This window comes from Dioscorea cayenensis, chromosome 9, assembly GCF_009730915.1.
Source record: "Dioscorea cayenensis subsp. rotundata cultivar TDr96_F1 chromosome 9, TDr96_F1_v2_PseudoChromosome.rev07_lg8_w22 25.fasta, whole genome shotgun sequence".
In the NCBI taxonomy this organism is placed as follows: Eukaryota; Viridiplantae; Streptophyta; class Magnoliopsida; order Dioscoreales; family Dioscoreaceae; genus Dioscorea; species Dioscorea cayenensis.
This window is the reverse complement of record NC_052479.1, coordinates 30447895-30470227: the sequence shown is the minus strand read 5'-3', so window position 1 is coordinate 30470227 and position 22333 is coordinate 30447895. Positions and strand designations below refer to the sequence as shown.

Sequence of the window (22333 nt, the reverse complement as noted above, 5' to 3'; positions counted from 1 at the left end):
GTCGAAGTAGAACTCACACAGGCCGTCGGATGGCGATCTGACGGCCATTGTTTGGCCAGTGATTTTTTTATGAACGAGTGAGCTAATTAAGAATTGGGTTCAATGGTTTATATTATATATATATATATATATATATATATTAATATATATAAGTTATACTTTTCTTGCTTCTAGAGACGAGAGACTAGAGATAAAGAGAGTTCCGTGTTGTCATTTGGTTTTCTCTTGTTCCTTCTTTTTGTCCTTTGATTGCAAAGAAAAATTTTTTTTTGGTGAAATTCCAATAATGGTCCTCAATTATTTGTAGATGTTTATATATATATATGCCTGAAATTTTTTAATCTCTAAAACATTAAATGTTTATTTTAATCCTACATATAAAATTCAATCAAGTATATTTTTATTTATTTATTTATTATTATTATTATTATTATTTTCCTTAATTATAATTTTTTTGTCATTTTAACTAGTAATTTTGAGATTGTATTATAGTCTATGTCAAAAAAAAAAGCACTTGTCTGGAGAGGTATGTTTTCCTAATAAGCTTCTAATTTTTTTGTTTTATTCCCCTGAGTGTGCACAAGCTAGAAAATTAGTGGATTAATGACACAAAAATAAATAAATAAATAAAATAAAATAATTTTTATTATGTTTAATAGACATCTTCATTTCTATTTAGATAATTTTTTTTTCTTTTTATATCTTGTAATCTTAATAGAGTTAGAAAGACCACATTTACGAAAAGTTAATTGATCCTTTTCCAACACAATGATTAATGGTTCTTTATTTGCCTATATACATTAAAAAAAATTATTATAAAAAATCAAATATTAATTGAAAACTTATTATTTTATTAATATATATTTGAATTCCAAGGACATGAAAATGGGACATTGTTGGTAAGAAACATAAAATAGGGCATTAATGGAACTTAGCAAGCAAGTATTTTCCATTAATTATTTCCAAGTTACTTAACTTTTACCCTTGTCACAGGTTTCTTAAATGAGAAGAATAATGTTTATTGTTGTCTTCTAATTGTCTGGATTATGAGCTGCTTTAATGCATAGTAGGTCCCTAATCTATTTTCATATTTTCATTTTGATCCTTAAACCATTTTTACTTTAATACTTGAATTACATAAAAAAAAATATTTACTTAATTTATAAATTATATATTTAAAAGGGTGGTCTTCTAACTCTTTCCTACATTGTTTAGTCAAAAAATTTTAAAATATGAAAATATTTATTTCAACTTATGAGTTAATTTATTTACAAAATGCAGGAAAGAGTTGATTTAATATCATCTCTGAATTATGCATTATAGTAGAAAAGGTGAAGGATCAAAACAAACAAAATTATATAATTAGAGGACTATATCTGAATTTAAATAAAATATTAACTAAAATAATAAAAAATAAAACGGGTATCGGATTCGAATAAAATCCATCTGCATATTTCGGAGCTCCATTAAAAATTAAAGATCCGAATCCGAAATAACCAACTGTTTTTATCTTCGTCTTTCCATCGCTTCCACGCGTCCTTCATTTCGAATTTGGGAAGGCTCGAAGACATCGCCGGCGAGGTCTCGTTCTCGATCCCCAACTCGCTCCGACATGGCCATGGCTCACTCCGAGTTCGACCTCGCGGTAACTCGCGAGATCCCTTTCCTTCATCTCCATCTCTGTCTTCTTCTTCTGCTTGTCTGATTTGATGTTTTGATTCCCAATGTAGGCTCCTGGACCGCCGGGATTTGGGATCGGGTGAGTAGATCTCACCATATGTGGGATTAGGTTTGAGTTTTTAGGGTTTATGATGGTGTTATCTTGCAGGGATTACGCGTTTGCGGATGCGAGTAACCTGGAACACTGTGCCAAGTATTTGAACCAAACCCTTGTCACATTTGGCTTCCCGGCTTCGCTTGATCTCTTTGCTTCCGATCCTGTGTGGTTTCTTACTTTTCATATGATTTTTTTTTTCTTTTAAATTTTTGTTGAAATATTGATTTTTGCTTTTTTTAAATTTTTTTTTTTGGTGTTAGGTTTCAATTGCGCGGACTTGTAATTGCATATACTCCTTGCTTCAGCAGCGGCAGCGGGATATTGAGTTTAGGGAGTCGTCTAATGAACAGAGGCAAAGGTGAACTTTGAGTGTACTATTTATGATCGGCTGATGTTAATTTTTGTTGGTGATCAACTAATTAATTGTTTTGTTGCAATGTGATGTTCAAGACTTGAAAGTTTTAATTTTTCTTATTTTTAAGAAATTTGTGGGAATGTGGATAGGTCGAAATTTTCACTGGGGAAGCTATTGATAGCTTTATGTTCAGATGTGTGGATAAAAATAGTTTGTGTTATATAATGTTGGAGATTCAAGAGTCAAAACTAGAAGTGACTGGAAGCAAAATTTAGATGATAGGTTTGCTGTAAATGTGACCAGAGTTTCATAACATTCATGAAATTTTTAATGCTGCTATAGGCTGCAATCTGACATATCAAGACTGGAAGCAAAGGTAGAAAGGCTTGAGGCACAATTAGCAGCCAAAGATCGAGAGCTGGCTACCTTGACCCGAACGGTCTATCCAACTTCTTTACACTTCATGCATTTTTGGATTTTTCTGGGAAATTGCTTACATTTGCATTAGTTATTTATTTCATATTATCAGGAGGCTAAAGCTGCTGCCAATTTTAAGGCTCAAATTGACAAGCTACAGCAGGAAAGGGATGAGTTTCAGAGAATGGTTATTGGCAATCAGGTAGAAATAAATTTACTGTTTGGTTTCTTCCTTCATCAGGTTGGAAGTATGTTTGATTTTCCTTTTAGAAAATTTAATTATGTTATTATGAAATGGGCACAATTATTTATTTGCTGCCTTCACACTACAAGCAAGTGCGCACACAACAAATACATGAAATGAAGAAAAGGGAGAAGGAATACATAAAGTTACAGGTTTGTGGTTCTTTAGCGTTCCATCACATACTCTTTGTATTGAATATTGTGTGTGTCAAAAATTAGGATGACTGCAACTGCTTGTCATTTATGTTATCTTGTAGGAGAGGCTCAACCAAGTGTTAATGGAGAAAAAGAAGGAATCTCGCTCTGGCATGGAGATAATGAATTTATTGCAGGTATAACCTGCCACAGATCGAACGAATATATGTTTTCTGTGTACTTGTCTTTCAATTAGATTTAAGCTTTTCTGTCATTCATTGTTTTGTGTAACTATTTATACCCTTCTAATGAGATATATTACTGTTACAAACAGAAAGAAGGACGTCAGCGAGGAACGTGGAATGGAAAAAAAGCTGACAGTGATTTCTATAAAATGATTGTATGGGAGTTGTTCCCTGTGTTTTCCTTGTCTGTGTGCAGTTTTAATTGGTGATTACTCAATTTCTTATGGTGATTACCTGATTGCTGTCAACAGGTGGATGCATATGAAGTGAAGAAGCAAGAGTTGATGGCAGAGAATTCTGATCTGCGAGCATTATTACGTTCCATGCAGGTAATGCCCTAATGTTCATTCTTTCTTTGGAAAGGGTAAAAGAGATTTCATGGATGGAAGAGTTCTATAGCATGGAACTGTCAAAAAATTTCGAAGAGGACCTAAAAACTAGAAAGCAATATCTTCTTTTCTGCATTTGTACTCAGGAACTGCTTAATCCCTTGTTCTTACTTAGTCAAGGCTTTAAACTTACTTGATCTGTAGCTACTCAAACTTATGCTTTTAATATTAAAAATTAAATTATTGTTTTTGACAGTTATTTAATTGGTTGAATTATTTCTTGCTAATCTTATCGTTACTTAGAAATGATATGCTGTGGGATGGGTGGTGCAGGTGGACATGCGTGACTTCTTAAATGCTCCTACTGGGTTACCCCAACAATCTTTGGCGGTCAACGAGAAGCCTGAAATGGACTCACCCCAATCCCCACTGGGCGGCAGGACAGTACGTTCAAATTACTCCTTAATTCAGCAATATTGTTCTGTTTATAGGATTGCTGATAGGAGCTTATAAGTTATAGATTTTTGTGATAAGGGAGAAAGCTTCACAATGGTAAATTGCAGGATGTCTTTGACCTACCATTTCATATGGCCAGAGACCAAATAGAAGAGAGTTTACGAACTAAGATGGCTTCAATTAAGGTGGGATTTGTAGGATTTTGTTCCATTTTTACCTTATAGAGCACGGTTGTTGTATTGCTGACTTTCTGTTTTTTCACACTTGAACTTAACCTTTTTTCTGGTGAGAAGTCTCGGATGGGTCAACTCCAAGATTTACAAAAAGGAGCAGAGGTGACATCTGAAGCAACTGAGCGGGAGCTTGAACTCGAAGCGCAACTGGTTGAAGCTCGGAGCATTATTCAGGAGCAGGTTAGTAACAAACAGCCCCTTACCACTGCAGAAGCATTTTTCTTTGTTTTGCTCGTGTTGGTCTCTTATTTCTGATCTCTATACATTTATGAGTTGCTTGCTGTTTGACCTTTAGATTGAGGAATACAAACATTTTTTATGTATTATTTCTATCAAGTGAATTGCCACCTACTTGATTTTGAGACAGAACGGTTGCCTTTGAAGCTTGCTTATTATCCCTAAATTATAGAAGCCTTAGGTTTTTACTGTGGTTGGATATCTTTCAGATATTGTGTCCTAAGATGTGTTAGCATGCTTCTAAGTTTATATTTCTATTCTGCATTACCGTTCCACACACTTAACACTTCACCTCATAAACTTTTTCCTTTTAATCCCTGGTCACATGAGTTTTTTGGACTTGTTTAAACTCATTCTAGTTCTATTGTCTCATTTCTAATAACTAAAACTTGAACTGACATTCTCCCTGCAGGCTTCAATAATGTCCAAGCATATTGCGAAATCTGATAAGCCAAGGTGAATGAACCTCCTTCAGTTGTCTTGCCTCCTTACATATTCTTGCATATAAAAAAAGTTGCATGTTTTTGTTTTCATGCAGGAGATTGAATCTGCATCTAGATACCGAAAGGGAAGTGGCTTCCACCGAGGTATGTATGCCTTGAACTTTCCCGAATTCTGCTCTACATATTCCTTATACTCCTAAACCTGATTGTGATAACAAAAGTGTAGCTTAAAATCACTGGCTTTGTCCAAACTGGTTTTTCTTCTGTTTTTTTTTTTTTGCTTTCGCTCATTCTAGTTTTATTGATGGACGTCCAGGTTAAACATTTTTCTTCATGCAATCATTGTTTGATTTGACTAGAACAGATATCTTTCTGTAAGTGTTATTATGAAAGAAACAAGTTACCATGAACTGACTATACTAGATTTGTCATTCTACAGGTGGTTTGAGCCTCAGTTTATGTTGATGTAATGATGGTGCAAGCTTTGAAACCTTCTTGGTTTGGCGTCATGTAACATCCGTTGTATGTTCCGGACTGGAAAACCCAGTCAAGAGATTGTAACCGAGACTTGATTTTTTGTTGTGTTTTCATTTGGTCAACTCCATCCAAAAGTAATATTTGTAATGACAACATACCAACCACCTAATTATATACTTTGGCAGCCTTCCTTTCAAATTTACCAATGTGAAAATTATATTAAACTGTATTAATCAAAGGGCTTTCATGCATATAACTCTTGCCAATTACCTTAGTTAGCATTTCCAATTTAAGAATTGCATTTGTGAACATTATATGAATATAAGACAGAATAACAACAGAGTAGAGAAGGCATGCTTTGCCCAATTTATTATCATGGAGAAGCAGTTGTATTATGGGTGCACAAAATGAAGCTCAAAAAGTCTCCCAAAGCTCTAGTTGCTGCTTCTGGTCCTACATCTGAGATCTCCGCCTCCGATAACTGCAAATTTAACATTGTTAGATGTATGTATAAATATCTGAAACTTTATCGACTCTCAGTTATAAAAGTTCACAAACCTGCGGTGGTTGGCGCTTCCTCCAGAGACCGCACTGCCGCCACTGCTCCCTACTACAACCTCCTCGTCACCATCGATTTCATCAAACCTACTCTCAACAACCTCAACTGATGATGTAGAGCCTTCATCTGTGATTGAAGCATCATACCTTGATCTTTGTATGTGATGATTCCTGTTGTCACTAGTTCTTGATCTTCTCTGCCGGTTACCGCAAACCCGGAAATTTTCAAACATGTGATAGAAAATGCAGGAGGTCCACCAGTTGCCGTCATCGCCAAAGTCATCGTAGTCGTCACCGGAATCATTCAGATACTCCACTACATAATCACCCAACACCAAACCATGAGGAACCTCGGAATGTATGGTGCTTAGGACATCTATTAACTCGGTTGATTGCTGGAAATTTTCCCATTCAAGTTTTCTTGCAGGGTCGATCTCTGATGGACGTGCATTCGGATGGTTTTGCTTGGTGTGCACTTGCAATTCCATGTAGTTACCGACGAATGAGCACTCTTTCTCTTGGCAGCATCTTTCCTTCATGTTCAAGTACACGCGAGCTTCATTAACCACAACCCATCCTTTCACCTCTCCTCTACAGAGCGGACAGATCGGAAAGCTGCCGACAGTTGTTGGATTCAGCTGAACTATCTCCTCAAGTGAATCACTTGGGGACGAAGATGGCTCGAAAGCTGTAGGCAGTCCATGTGTGGTTTTAAACCGATCAAGGCAGTTAGAGTGAGAATGGTCAGTGTCACACATAAAAGGACGGCAACCTTTGTCGTATGATGAGCAATGGAGTAAGACAGCATTGTGTGGGAACTCCAAACATACGGGACAAACCACGTCTTCCCAATTAACATTTAATTGCAGCTCCTGCAAGTTCAAAGATTCGAACAACATCCCTTTTCTTCTAAGAATTAACTAAATCGGTGGCCGGAGATGTGCCTATTGTAATGCCCTGCGTTAATGCCAAAATGGAAGCAATACTATAAGCAATCTTCAAGTTACTTCTAAGAGCACTCAACAATGCATCATGAAATTCAGAAAAATAATCCAGATTATTAACAGCCTATGATATAATGTTATCAGTGAAACTAAAATTCAGTGTTATAAATTCAGCATGTTGTATAAGATTTCTCATTCTGCGAATATAAGCTAGAACAACCTGTTTGAGAACTTACATAATTTTGCTTTCTAAACCATATAACAAGTATCAATGGGGCATAATTCATAACTCAAATAAATGGAATGTTTCCATTGTGCTAACTTCTATTGTTCGACTACATTGATACTGAACTGTAAACAAATGAAACTAAAAACATCTACCTGTACAAAATTACAGTCACTTCTACATAAGATTTCAATTGTTATCAATGAAACTATAAACATATAAAGTCAGCATTTTTACATAAGATTTCTCATTCTGCATATCAGCTACAGAACAGCCTGATTGAGAACCAATATGATTCACTTCCTAAATTGTAAAACAATTATCAATGTGACATGATTCTAAACTCAATGATTCAAAAGGGAACTGAATTCTAGTAAACAATTACAGGAATGTTATCATTTTGCTTTATTTCTTCGGCCCTGCTTCGACAATAATAGCAATGTGAATATGAATACGACAACAATACAATTCATTCAATCCTGCAATTATTCATGATAATCTAGACCCAAAAAAAAAAAAATCTAACAAAGCACAACCTTTCAATTTCTTATGAATATTGTTCCACATTATCAAATCCAGGGCACCCAATTTCACATCCATACCTTTTCATTTCTCCATGATCATCATCACAAAATGCTTTTTTTCTTCAATTGCTAACAAACACTCACTGAATCAAAGTTCAAATCTTTTCCACAACCCACAATTCGACCAACACCATCATGCTTCTACTACTCAAACTATCAATCAACATAGAAACTAAGAGAAAAAACAAATTACAAACAAAAATAAAAATCCCACCATATAAAAAAAATCACATTTCATCCATTAAGAACGAAATTCAACAATACGCACACCATATTCAACAAATCAAACCACCAAATGCTTAAAAATAATTAAAAAAATCAGGAAAAAAAGCGTAAAAAATACAAAAATAAGAGAGCTGATTCCAATCCAGTGACCTAAAAGTCTCACCTTTACTCCAATAGATTGCAATTGAGAAGAAGAGTGATCGAAAAACCCTAAACCGATCTCTCTCTCTCTCTCTCTCTCTCTGTGAGAGTGAGAGATAGCGAAGCAGGGGATCAGAGACCTTTTAGAAACCACCGCCCTTCAAAGAGTACGAATCTTGAGATTAAATGAACGGTCCAGATCTTCTTATCATCTTAATACTATTCGCACCCTAAAAAGTAACCTTCAAATAGGACCTCATTTATGTTCAATTTGTGGAGTGTTTTGGATCTTAATCTTGAGGTTTAGGTCACTAATTTAGTGCATCAAATTATTAATGATCATATTATAAAATATTAAAAGGAATTATTTTATAATCAAATAAAAAAATATATTTGGTGTTATGTAATGGCAAGAGAGGGATGTTTTGATTTTGTCTTCCTAAATTAATAATTTTAAAAAAATATATTAAATTATTAAAATAATTAATTTCACATCAATAAAGTTTCCGTTTCACTAAATTTGTCCTCATTGACAACCTTATTGTCAACAAGTTATAATTTTTTTACTTAGCTTTATGAATGAAATTATCAATATATGTGTTTATATTAATTGACGTTTTTTAAAAATTATTATTTTTAAATTAAAGCTAAACAATAAAAAATATATATCTAGATTGGGGACCTTAGTTGCACATGGCAATGATAATGAAAGGCAAGAAGAGAAGAATCTCCTTAAAAAAAAAATGTCTTTCTTTAATTCAAAAGGTAAATAGTAAATAAGATTTTGAATATATATATATATATAAGTGAATTATCATTTTTTTAATATAAAATTTGTAAAAAAAAAATACAAGTTATCAATTTTGAGAAATAAATATTTAGAATGTGGTTTATCTATCTTTTTTTTTAAAAAAATTAAAAATTAAAAATTATCCCGAAACTCCAAACCAAGATTGGTTTTGAATATTTATAAGTCAAATATAATGAAAAGAAAGATTTAATATTATATATATATAATAGATATAATATAGTATGATTATTTCTAGTACTCACCAACAAACTTTGTCCTCACTCATTCGTCCTTCCCTACCAAATACCAATCAAAATATAATAATAAATGCATTTTAATCGAATTAAATCTTATTTATTTATTTATTTTAATTACATAAATAAGTCACTCACTGTTACGAAAAACTTGATCTTTTAATCTTTCACTCAGACTCAAAATCCATTAAAATTATTATTATTATTACTATTTTATAGTCAAAACCAATATCCCAAAATCAATGAATAAGAAAAATTATTAATAAAATATAAAAATAATATATATATATATATATATATATATATTATCTAAAGAAAAAAAGACAGTGACGATTGACGAAGGCAAGAAAACTGGAGTGGATGAAGGTTATATTAGTTTAGACTAATAAATTAAAAAATTATCAAAATAAACAAATTCATATAATTTAAAATTATTCAAATTTATTTTTAATTATAAAAAATTATAATTTATTTTCCTCCCAAACAGAAGTTCGAAGATTTCACTCTTTTTTATTAACCCAAATTATTATTTATATTTACACTCAAAACTAACAACGCCACAATCCATGAATAAAAACTAGCAATAAAATATCAATTAATAAATTATATATATATATATATATGAGCATCAATCATCTGAGTACGTCTATAGATTAAAAATCTATAAACATTGATGTAGGCCATTGAATTTTAATCTAATGGTGGTTATGCACTGTGCAATGACACTATCACTCTGCTTATAAACAGAGTAGCACATTAAAAATCTGAATCTGGTCACAGTATTTTGATCTCAATTATTTAATCAATTTCAGCACAATATTTGAAAAAAAAATTTGAACTGTCCAACCCTATTTCTACTACAAATTATTTTAAAAATAAAACTTAAACTAATCAACTCAACTAACTTCTAATTATGGTAGCACTTTAATTGGTATTGTGCTCAACTGCCCGATTTTTTTATGAATTTCCGCAATTCACATAAAGTCTATATATATATATATATATAATGAATTAATTAATTAAATAATTAATTAATTAAAAAAGGGACAGTGAAGAAGACAAGGAAATGGTGGAAGTAACAATGAAGAAGGATGCCCAAATGGTTTTGGTCCTATCCTCATCCTCATCCTCATCATCCCCACAACTCCATCACTCTAGAGATGCTTGGCATTGAGGCTCACTGAGAAAGAGACTTCTAAGGTGAAGCCTTGTCTTGTCAATGGATAGATAGATAGAGTCCTTGGTTTCCTCTCCTTCTACTCCAATGCCAAACTCTTTACTGCCTATTTGTTGTTTTTCATAGCACTTGCTTTTGTTTCAGCTCTTCTTCTCATCTTTTTCCAAAGTGAGGATGATGGTGGCCATGGTTTCTGGTAGTCTTGATGTTTGTTCTGGCCTTAAGCTGGCTGAGACCTCTAAAATGTCCAAAAGATGCCATCTTTGGGGTTCCTTATTAGGGTTCAATCTTGCTCCTTTATCTTTTTGTACTGCAAGGTAGAATGTGGAATTGGTTTTGGATTGTGGAGTGTGGAAATATTTGTTTTCTTGCTTGATTTACTGAATCCCAAAGATAAAAGTTCCTCCTTTGTTTATTTATTTTTTGGTCTATAATCATGTTAGAATATTGGGGTTTATATGTACTTCATTTCTGCTGAATAGATCTAAGATCATGTGTTAAATAATTCTTTGTTCTTTTGTGATAGATTTTTAAGAGTTTAAATTGGTTTTGGATTATGGATGAATTTCTGTTTTCTTGCGTGATCAACTGAATTCCTAGGTTTTTTTCTGATTGATTTGTTGCATGATTAACTTCAATTTTGCTGAATAGATATGATTTGGTCTTGTTCTTGAATTTCACTATTTTATTTTTGTATATAATCATGCATGCTAGATTATCAGGGTTTATATGTTCTTCATTTCTGCTGAATAGATTGAGGATTATGCCTTAATTTCTCTTTACTACTTGTGAAAATTGTTGTGAGTTTGATTGGTTTTGGATTATGAATGTATGAATTTCTGTTTTCTTGCATGATTGATGGAATTCCAAGCTCGAGTTCTTTTTCTGTTGCACAATAAGCTTCATGTCTGCCAAATAGATCTGAGATTATATATGCTCCATGTTATGATGAGATCTTGCTCTTGAATTTCTCTATGTTAATATTGTTTGGGTCTTTAATTCAGTAATTTTAGTTAAAATCTTGTTAGAAATTCAGAATTTAAACAATATTTGATTACATGTACTTCATTTCTGCTGAATAGATCTGAGATTATTGTTTATTTAATTTTCACTGGATCATGTTAGATTATCATCTTCTGCATCATCTTTGAATGTTCCTAAAGCTGCATCTCCCACTGCTGTGGAGGTAAGAAACCACTTGATATTCAAGTGAAATCGTCGGTTAATTGCATATGTGTTGCTTATACATTTATGGTGGTTAACAGGATGAGAGTCCTAGTGAGGCAGATAAAATTCCTATTCCCAAAGTTATCATAGATCAAGATTCCGATCCCGATATGACTATTGTCGAGATAACCTTTGGTGATCGCCTCGGAGCTCTTCTTGACACTGTATGTTGAAACATTACTAAATTGATGTTGGACTTCGATTTGGCTACTAAAATGCTTGTTTTGCTTGTTTTCTGAAGATGAAGTCACTTAAAGGCTTAGGGCTCAATGTCGTCAAGGCTAATGTGTTCTTAGACTCTTCGGGCAAGCACAATAAGTTTGCCATCACGAAAGCGTAAGCGCAGCAAGTGTGAAATTTTTTTATGAACATTTTATTAGTTCGATGGCATGGCTTGTATTTTAGGTCTACCGGTCGTAAAGTGGAAGACCCGGAATTATTAGAAGCGATACGCTTGACAATCATAAACAATCTGCTAAAGTACCATCCTGTAATTTACCGACACAGCTACCTATGTATTCTCATTTTTCTTTCAGTAGATTTGTATGGTAAACAGTTGTTTGCATGTTTTGAATTATCGATCAGGAAGCCAGTGCCCAATTGGCCATGGGAGCAGCATTTGGTATTGATCCACCGATGCAAGAGGCACGGCTTTTCTTTACCCTTTATATTGATCATGAACTGGAAATTTCTATTATTCTCAAAATTGAGTTTCTTGTGCCACTTTTGCATAATCAGGTGGATGTGGATATTGCAACACATATATACATTTATGATGATGGCCCCGATCGAAGGTATATAATGCTTCTAATTCAATATCCATCATCTCATGTTCTGTTTTGATTCAAAGGTCAGTAAAAATGTTTCCATTTTCTTTTGCTTGTCTGCAGTTTACTTGTGGTGGAAACAGCTGATCATCCCGGATTATTGGTCGACCTTGTTAAGATCATTACTGATATAAACATCAAGGTCCAATCTGGAGAGTTTGACACCGAGGTAAGTTATCGTCGTTCATGCTCATATTCACTTAATTGACTTTCGATTTCTCGTATTAATACGAAAGTTACATTGCATGCAGGGACTGTTGGCAAAAGCAAAGTTTCATGTGAGTTATCAGGATAAAGCACTGATTAAGCCTTTGCAGCAGGTATCAAATCCTTCTTGAGTTTCGGCTTTTTAATGTAGAAGTAATTGTTTCATCATTTTGGTTATTGATTTTCAGGTTCTTGCAAATAGTTTGAGGTATTTCTTGAGGAGACCGACGACGGAAGAGGCGAGCTTTTAGAGCCATTCTGAATAATCAAACACAAATGATTTAATTGGAAGTTGTCCATTTTATGCAACAATATACAGTGTTTGAAATCATCAAACATTGATCAATTGTTTAATTGATCATTATGAGAATTTAAATTGAAAATGGTGCTGTATCTTGTTAATTTGCATATCAAAAGTACAATTAAAAATTAATGAATAGATTGTATTTGTAACAAAAAAATAACCACTTTTTTTCTGAAGTATATATATACATAAATACACAGATCCACACATACATATTAAAAAAAAAAATCAGCAAGGCAATAATTATTTCAAATTGGAGAATTATAACAACACACAAAACTAGTCATTAGTCAAGCATGAGACCTGTCCCTCTCTTCAAGTTTCCTGCAAATTTCATAATACATGAAACCCTAACTTTGCAACAATTTCTTCCATTCACCAAAAAAGGCCTTGAACATTTAACAGTGCAACAAGAAATAATATTGAAATGAACAGATAGCACAATAATCACTTGAGATTTCAAAAGCATATCAATCACAAGAAAAAAGAGCACAAGCATAAGTGTTGACTGAGATAAATATAATATATATATATATACATATACATTCTGTTTGTCTGTATGAAGGTCAGTGTTGTTACTATGCAAGCAAAGACTATAAACGATAGGCAACCGTTTTACATAACTCCAAACAACCCAATTGGACAAAACTGAAAATATGGTATAGGACTGACAAATTTCAAACATATACAGATCTGCATTGTTTCCTTGGAAAAGAAAAGAAAAACCGATCGCACAGCTGGCCTGGAAGCTACAAAAGATGCTATATGAATTATGATAATATCCATTATGTTTACTTATCTGATAACAATTCGATGGCGCACAATCTAATCACTGGCAAGTGTTTACAGTCATGACAGGGAAACATCAAGCACCCAGACCATGAACAACCTAATCATTATCAAGACTATCATCTGTGGAAAGAAAATTTATAGCAGACTGTCCACAAAGGAATTGGACTTGGACAAAGTCACCATTCTACTTATTCCATGGATTGCCAATGTTTGATCTACCCAGCAACTCATTCAAAAAGATGTTCCCACTGATTATATCCTCAGATGCAATTGATGGTGATGTTTATAAAGCATTCACTGGATGAAGCTTGTTAAAGATAACTCATGCAACTCGCTTAACATCCACTCTTCTCCGGTTTGGCCCCCAAGCACTATGGTCCTTGTTCCCCCGACAACACAGGTACTGTGTCCCCATGCAAATCTGGGAGGTCGACCGGGTACATTTAATATTCTCCAGGTTGGTTTCTCTTCTGTCGGGTCCAATAGGTAAATCTGAGAGGCTGAATGAAGACCGGCCACAGACCCTCCAAATATCAGAATCCTACCACCAGGAAGGCTAACTGCAACATGATCAAGACGGGGTGGTGGGCCAATCCCAACTGGATTTCCAGCACCAGGCATTCCACTTCCAGTAATGCACCTCCAACAAGGCTCATCCTCACTAAGATCCATGGTGAATACATCACTTGACCGCAGCCGTAGAGGACCACTTTTAGCCAGACCACCAAACATCAGGATTTTCCGCCCATCATAGACAGAAAGTGAGTGCCCTAACCTGGAAGGTGGTTTCCAAGAGACCGGTATCTCCCTCCATACAGGTTTCTCCATCGTGAGGTCCAATAGGAAAGTATCACTGAGGAGCACACCAGAATCTGCACAGCCACCTGAGACAACTAATTTTGTGCCATCGAGGGTGCAAGAACTATGCCATGACCTAGGGAGTGGAGGTGCCAGCCCAGATATCTCACGCCAAGCTGGGTGCTGAGCATCCAAGTCCAATATGAAAACATCATTCAGCAACCCTTGCCTTCCGCATCCACCAAAGACAACCAACCACGATCCATTTAAGCAAGAGAGTGTGTGACCCCACCTACCAGGTGGTGGGGAACTCACCTTAACATGCCGCCACTCTGGTTTACTAGCATTTAGATCCAACACAAATGTATCATTCATTGGTTGCATATTAACTCCTTCCCCACCAAAAAGAACAACACGATTTCCAACAGCACAAGCACTGAAGTTGCAACGAGAAGGCTCCACAGCACCTCCCACAGTCAGTTTCCTCCATGCCACTGCTTCGAGGGTGGTCAATTCTCTTGCTAACCGTCCCCATTCCAACCTTTTAGCTCCTGATACAGTTTCTAAGGCACGAGTAGTTTCAGTGCCCCAAGCATTCTGGCAAACCATTCGCCAAAGGTCCTCATTATTTGTAAGTTGATAAAGTCGCTTGCACACTGAACCAACTGAAGAAATATCTCTTGGAGACAGCCTCGAAAGTATTTTCTGAGACAACACCTCATCACTAAGCTGTAAGATACAACAGTACTCACGACAAATATGCCCATGCCCTGCTGAAATAAGTTGGTAGGCCGCATGGTCAGTTGCAAATCGATTGGTTGATCTCATAGATTCCTTTACAGAACCAGCTGGTGGGCCCAAATCAATATTTGCTTCACTGAAAAACTGAATACCAATGACATGAGTTATTATATCATCTTCTCCATATATAGGGGTAAGCCGTAATCTATTCATCAATGGGGAACCATCTTTCCTGAAATTCAATAGATCACCTTGAAATTCACAACCTTCCTCAAGGCACCTCCTTATTTCAGAAACCACTGTAGAATCCACTAAAGGGTGCCTCCTCTGTGCAAAAGGCCCTCTGCATTGCAAGAACCGGCTGAAAGAAAAAAGAAGGAAAATTTTCAGCAGTGTCAAACTATCAACCAATATACTGATCCTTAACAAAATGGGCCTTGTGGATATACAAGAACATTATAATTTGAAAAACTAGTCAATGCAAAATTCAAGAACAACTCATAAGTCAGTCTCTCAAAGAAGCTCCGGGTAATTATAGCATTTATCGGGCTATTTCCAACTGGTTCTTGAGTGGTAGAGACGACTCTATAAAGTTCTACGCAAAAGACCAAAAGTATTAAACTTCAACTCCTGCGCCATATGGACTATAATTTTTCACAAAGGAAAGGGAGTAAACACAACTTACAATATGGACTATAATTTTTCACAAAGGAAAGGGAGTAAACACAACTTACAATAATAAAATGGAGGGGGAGTTATTATAGGTTTGGCTGGGTGTCTTATCAGAGCTTTTCTTTTCTAAAAAATATTCCAAATAGCAAAACCCATATCATACAGGTTGATTTATGCTTTACTGCTTGTAAACCAACAATCACATATATTGGAGGTCAGCAGAAATTCGTGTGGGTGTTGTAAAATTATGGTCCACAAACAATGATGCCAAAGACCATTTGAACTGACTTTAAACATTATGAAAATCAATCCATATATACATAAAAAGATTTATATCGAGACAAATAGTATGGGTTTCCAAGTAGTCTATCTTGTAATGTACATTTTATGGCCTTGAGCACACTTTAATATCTACAGTAAATACACCTCAAGTGGATTAGCTTCATAGAAGACTAGGCACAAGCATCCGAATGGACACTTGACATAGATTCTGACCTCAACGGGTCCTTATCTATCATACTGAGAAGCCAACTAAGTAAAAATTCTACTGTGACATTCAAAATATTAGGGCACATGATCTTGGCTTCAGTTTTGAATAACTTGACATACAGTAGGAAACTACTGTCCTATCATTCACGTTTCTGATCACTCTTCATATAGTGTTAAGGTGTAGCAGGAAAGAGAAGGGATCCCCTTCTCAAGCCCTTAATAAACCTCCATACGGGCACCAACATGCAACCACTTATGGTTCACTTTGAACCTGATATAATACCACCAAAATATGATCCTCATCAGCCAAACAGGACGCTTGGCACAACCCTCAATCCTAATTAAATCTTTACAAGGAAATTCAAACTCCACTCTGGCCTAGCTACCTAGGTAGTTCTTTCTTAATGAAATCAAATCACTACAAGTACCCCTTAACCTTCAAAACAGTGCAAGACATAATTAGCAATGAACTCAAACAGGACTTCTTTTTAAGTCCCTTCAGGCTTTTAATAAGCTCCAACTGAGAATAGGAAAATTTAAAAGGTTCCTAACAGTGATATTAAAGAAGTCCAGAGGTTGCTAGACTCAGAAAACATCATCTATTTTAAAAAGTCAAGGCACCAGGATTAAAAACTGTTTTGTTAATTATTTGTAGAAGGCAAGGAAATCCATTCTCAAATCCTTTTTCCCAGTTTTCCTTCAAACTTTGTTATTAATCTCTTTAAAGTACCATCAGCCTATGATTTTATTTAATCTTCAACCTAATATCACAAACAGATTATTTAATCATCCACCATTGATTCTACAGTCACCACACCTATGTTAACTCAAAAGGGTCGTATTCAACCCAGAAGTTCAAAGAAACAGTAATAACACCTCAAACTAAAGCAAGGTCATTCTCTCTGGCACAATAACTCAAACAACAACTCTAAGGAAGCAATATGTTCTCCTCCTTATAATTTCTTCTTACAACACCTCCTCAAGCCACTTCTACTACCTTTGTCTTTACGCACTTGAGAACCACTGAGTGCCATATTTCCATCTTTTATGCTGCAAGTGTTGCCTGAAGCCTATTAGAAGGACATCTTTCTCCTCCACTTTATCCTATTTCCCATTCCTACTACCTTTGTCTTTACGCACTTGAGAACCACTGAGTGCCATATTTCCATCCTTTGTCAAGCAAATGTTGCCTGAAGGCTATTAGAAGGGCATCTTTCTCCTCTACACTTTATCCTATTTCCATTCAGAACTGACTCACCATCTTTTCTGTCATTGCAAGCTTACCTTTAACCTTTGCAGTTCTATGAGCTCCACTTACATTATTTCATTGTATATTGTTTTATATTTCATACCATTCCATCAGCATACAAAGGTTAAGCTAATAGTTGCATTATTATGTCACTTACTAGCAGTATCCTCCTAAATTGAATGCTAAGATGACTGATTTAAGGCAATCAAAACCTCCTAAAAGGTCACTGCAGTAACCAAAGTATCCTGAACAGTTATTTCCCTCGGAGGCAATCAAGCTATACATGATCCCCAATATCTAAACCTAAATAATCATCAAGGAAAACCACCCAAACAACCTAGAAAAAACTCATCTTTATTCCGGAAAACAAAATTAACAACATATTTGCCTTAATTGAGAGAATTTCACGTCTTGACTAAAATTTAAGATCCATAGTGAAACGACAAACAAAAAAAATTCCTACTTTCTTCAGAATTTCTCAAGAAACAGCCATCTAATCGAAATAACGGACCAATTCCTATGAAAAACCAATGCTCAACAAAAACCAAAGCTAAACCCCAATGCAACCTTCAATTTATAGCAATAAACACCCAAACGAATCCGAGAACACGAGCCCACCCAAAAGCAACACGAAATGAAGATCAACAAACAGACCCTAAAGACAAAAAATTCGACCAATATTCCTAATAAAAGAGATAGATAACTACAACTACAAAGCAAATAATCAAAATAAAACTAAATCCAGAGAAGCTCACCAGTTCCGTCCCAGCACCTCCTCGGCGCGATAGCCTGTGGCGGTCTCAAACCCCGTGTTAACATAAATGATCGGATGGTCCGGCTCCAGCGCGTCACTTACTACCAGTCCACACGGCGCTGAAGAACGGATAGCAATCGGCACCCCACCATCACTCACGATGAATCCTTCCTCTTCTTCCTCCTCGGCTGCAGACGCTGCAGCAGAGACGTCCTCCGATTCGCTGTCCCAGTCCATCACTGAACCCTAGTGTTGAAAACCCTAGCCCATGGAGAGAGCGAGAGAGAGAGAGGGAGAGAGGGAGAGAGCTGGAGCTCGAGAGAAGGAGAGATGGGATGAGAGTTTTGGGGGAGAAGAGAACGAGTGGATGTTGTTTAGGGCCTCGTTGTGTTTTTAGGCCGGAAAAATGCTTGCTCTCTCTGCACGTGTTTGCACGTGACCTCATTTTCCCCATTTTTCTTTTTTTTTTTCTCTCTAAATATAATAAAATCGTTTTTTTTAGATTAATTTATTTGTTTTTTAGGTAGTATCATTAAAATCAAACTTTATTAATTTTATCAATTATATGTATATTACTTATTTTTCTTTTTAAAATATTTCATATGGTTTTTTTTTTTTATTTTACATTCTTGGAAATAAGTTTATTTACCACTTAACATACCATTTCATAAATTTATAATTTATTTTATTAATTTTGTCTTATAAAACATCTATTACTAAAATAAATTATTTCAAAAATTAAAAAAAATTAATAATATTTTTAAATTGAGAAAAGTGAACAAAATAATCATGTGAATCACACTTGCTTTCATATATTCAATAAATTTTATTAATATATATATCTATATATTGAAAATAATGAAAATTAACATTAAAACTAAAATTAAACAAACAAAAAATTACACTAATCATTTAACCAAATTACATATTAAAAAAATAAAAAATAAATAAAAATAAAAACTAAATAGCTTCACAAAAGGATTAGACTTTCATCCAACACCTCTCTTTGTTCTTGAGCTCTCTCAGTGCTCTTTCTCTAGTTCTTCACCTCTGTACATAGACGACGAGAGAAAGAGAGAGAACAATGGAAGGAACAGTGTTTCCCAATAGGCCAGCAATGCCCGCAAAGCCACTGAAAAAAGATTCAAATTCCAAATCAAATCAGCTAAAGTTCAGCACTTCATTGCCTCCGCCACCACCGGCACCACCATCTCACGCCCTTCCCTTGGATTCTCTCCTCCACCAGCTCCATCACCTCACCACCACCCATAAAAATCCCACCTTTCCCTTCCTCCACCCTTCCTCCACTCGTACAAGAAAAGGCAACCACTTTCTCTCCAGAAAAGGCAAGTCTTTGCTCAAATCTATGGTCGAACACCCCTTGCATGGGTTGCATTCTTTTCTTGATTCCATGGAGGATGAGATTTCTGGTTTAGATTCTGTTAGCCTTTTGAAAGGGTTGGAGCTCGCTGGTGAATGGGAGAAAGCTCTGGTCTTGTTCCAATGGCTCAGTTCCAATCAGAATGCTGAGAAGATGAGGTTGAATGAGCAGTCCATTGAAGCAATCATCCGGGTTTTGGGCAAGGAGTCTCAGCACTCGGTTGCCTGCAAGGTGTTTGATTCTATTCCTCTGAAGGATTACTGCCTCGATATCCGTTCTTACACCACTCTCTTGCATGCTTACGCTCGTTCAGGGAATTATGTTAGAGCTATTGATGTGTTTGAGCAGGTGAAGGAGAAGGGTCTTTCTCCAACTTTGGTTACTTACAATGTGATGCTTGATGTTTATGGAAAGATGGGGAGGTCATGGGATAAGATTTTGAACCTCTTGGATGAGATGAGGAACAATGGTTTGGAATTCGATGAATTCACGATTAGCACTGTGCTTTCAGCTTGTGGAAGAGAAGGGTTGATTAAGGAGGCAATGGAGTTCTTTGAATGTTCAAAGTCTGAAGGTTATGTTCCGGGTGTTGTTACTTACAATGCATTGCTTCAGGTGTTTGGAAAAGCCGGAAATTATGCGCAGGCATTGAGGATTTTGAAGGAAATGGAGGAGAATGGTTGCTCGCCGGACTCTGTTACTTATAATGAGCTTGCTGCTACATATGCTCGAGCTGGGTTTTATGAGGAAGCGGCTGCTGTATTTGATGAAATGGCTACTAAGGGAATTATGCCGAATTCGGTGACATATTCTACTGTGATCAATGCTTATGGAAAGGTTGGAAAGGAGGATGAGGCATTGGATTTGTTCGATCAGATGAAGAAGTCGGGTTGTGTTCCTAATACATGTACATATAATACCATTATTGGATTGCTAGGGAAGAAGTCAAGGTCAAATGAGATGTTGGACATACTTTGTGATATGAAGTCTAATGGCTGTGTTCCTAATCGGATCACTTGGAATATAATGTTGGCAATGTGTGGCAAAAGGGGCATGGGCAATTATGTGAGTCAGGTGTTTTCAGAGATGAAGAATTCTGGGATTGAACCTGGTAGGGATACTTTCAACACTTTGATTGCTGCTTATGGACGGTGTGGGTCGGGAAAACATGCTTTGAAGTTCTATGAAGAGTTAATACGAGCTGGTTTCAGTCCTACTCTTACAACTTACAATGCACTCCTGAATGCAATAGCTAGAAGAGGTGATTGGCAAGCAGCAAAATCAGTCATGATTGACATGAAGAGTAAAGGGTTCAAGCCTAATGAACTCTCGTATTCTATGCTGCTTCAGTGTTATGCGCAGGCAAAAAATGTCAGAGGGATCGAAGCTATTGAAGAAGATGTCTATGCCGGCCGAATTTTTCCAAGTTGGGTAGTGTTGAGAACTCTTGTTATTGCCAACTTCAAGTGCAGAGTGTTGCAGGGAATGGAGAAAGCGTTTGTTGAGCTGGAGAAAAATGGTTATAAATCTGATTTAGTTGTTCTGAATTCGATGTTATCTATATATGCAAAGAACAGAATGTATGACCGTGCTCATGAAATTCTCGATTTGATCCACCGTAGTGGCTTTCAGCCTGATCTCATCACCCAAAATAGCTTGATGGACATGTATGCAAGAAGCGGGGAGTGTTGGAAAGCCGAAGAGATCTTAAGAGAACTTCATAACTCTGGACCGAAGCCAGATATTGTTTCTTACAACACTGTAATCAATGGATTCTGCAAGCAAGGGCTCATGCAGGATGCATTAAGGATTCTCAATGAGATGATGGCTATTGGAATTGCTCCTTGCTTGGTCACTTACAACACTTTCATTAGTGGTTATTCAAGTATGGAAATGTTCAAAGAGGCAAGAGATGTCATCAGTTACATGATACAACACAACTTCAAGCCTACTGAGTTAACTTACAAGATAGTTGTCGACGGTTATTGTAAAGCAAGACGATACAATGAAGCTAGGGAGTTTGTGACAGGAATCATAGAAACAGATTTAACTTTTGACGAACGCTTGTTGCCTAAACTATCACTCCGGATAGAGGAATACGAAGATTCATGAATCTAATCAACTGCAGTTGAAGAAATCTTTGCAGAGGGATTGCTGTAATCCTGGTTTTTAATGTACATGAATTGTTGATCAATATAGCATATTTTGTAACTCTTGTTTGTTCATATCAAGCCTATTGAATTAAATTGCAAGATAATTTTGTTGATGATTGTTGTAAAACAAGAAATTAAACAATGAAACTGAACAGTTTATGTGAAAAATTGCAGATTGTTACTTTCACTGTCACTCATGACTCCTAAATACTGCAATTAATTGTTCTAATCTACTGCATTTGAAGAAATATCTGCAGATTGATTGCTGTAATCCCAAGTTTTTTTCCCCTTTTCAATATGGTATATGAATGGTTGTCAATGGAGCGAAAATTTCTGATTCTTATTATCAAGGCTACTGAATTAACTTATATAATAGTTGTCGATTGTTCGTGTCCTTATCGAGGAGACGGTTCAAAACTTAGCTCATGTATGCACATCTGAATCCCTGATCGCCTATGTTCATTTTGTCAATATATATATATATATATATATA

At 35.6% G+C, this 22333-nt stretch overlaps 5 protein-coding genes across 5 annotated transcripts; 3 read left to right on the top strand and 2 right to left on the bottom strand.

The window, feature by feature from the left end:
- Window positions 1–1520: 1520 nt before the first annotated feature.
- Window positions 1521–5548, top strand: LOC120268941 (afadin- and alpha-actinin-binding protein). The gene is made up of 16 exons (XM_039276213.1): window positions 1521–1645; window positions 1731–1759; window positions 1829–1940; window positions 2038–2135; window positions 2475–2571; window positions 2662–2751; window positions 2883–2945; window positions 3050–3124; window positions 3262–3327; window positions 3424–3501; window positions 3835–3945; window positions 4065–4142; window positions 4251–4370; window positions 4840–4883; window positions 4966–5014; window positions 5310–5548. Exons 1-16 carry the CDS (start codon window positions 1613–1615, stop codon window positions 5316–5318), a joined length of 1152 nt encoding a protein of 383 aa, XP_039132147.1. The 5' UTR covers window positions 1521–1612; the 3' UTR covers window positions 5319–5548.
- A 52-nt stretch (window positions 5549–5600) lies between these two features.
- LOC120268943 lies at window positions 5601–8166 on the bottom strand. Its single transcript, XM_039276216.1, has 3 exons — window positions 8048–8166; window positions 5906–6862; window positions 5601–5828 (listed from the first exon to the last, which is right to left on the bottom strand). Exons 2-3 carry the CDS (start codon window positions 6802–6804, stop codon window positions 5801–5803), a joined length of 927 nt encoding a protein of 308 aa, XP_039132150.1. The 5' UTR covers window positions 6805–6862; window positions 8048–8166; the 3' UTR covers window positions 5601–5800.
- A 1955-nt stretch (window positions 8167–10121) lies between these two features.
- On the top strand, window positions 10122–12909 carry LOC120268945 (ACT domain-containing protein DS12, chloroplastic-like). The gene is made up of 11 exons (XM_039276218.1): window positions 10122–10269; window positions 10391–10563; window positions 11372–11432; window positions 11512–11637; window positions 11715–11809; window positions 11879–11963; window positions 12059–12118; window positions 12212–12267; window positions 12364–12469; window positions 12552–12620; window positions 12696–12909. The coding sequence occupies exons 2-11, from the start codon at window positions 10421–10423 to the stop codon at window positions 12756–12758; spliced, it is 864 nt and encodes a 287-aa protein (XP_039132152.1). The 5' UTR covers window positions 10122–10269; window positions 10391–10420; the 3' UTR covers window positions 12759–12909.
- A 396-nt stretch (window positions 12910–13305) lies between these two features.
- On the bottom strand, window positions 13306–18664 carry LOC120268937 (adagio-like protein 1). The gene is made up of 2 exons (XM_039276208.1): window positions 18308–18664; window positions 13306–15503 (listed from the first exon to the last, which is right to left on the bottom strand). The coding sequence occupies exons 1-2, from the start codon at window positions 18541–18543 to the stop codon at window positions 13898–13900; spliced, it is 1842 nt and encodes a 613-aa protein (XP_039132142.1). The 5' UTR covers window positions 18544–18664; the 3' UTR covers window positions 13306–13897.
- A 649-nt stretch (window positions 18665–19313) lies between these two features.
- Window positions 19314–21852, top strand: LOC120268933 (pentatricopeptide repeat-containing protein At2g18940, chloroplastic). The gene has a single exon (XM_039276203.1). It carries the CDS (start codon window positions 19391–19393, stop codon window positions 21797–21799), a length of 2409 nt encoding a protein of 802 aa, XP_039132137.1. The 5' UTR covers window positions 19314–19390; the 3' UTR covers window positions 21800–21852.
- Window positions 21853–22333: the final 481 nt, after the last annotated feature.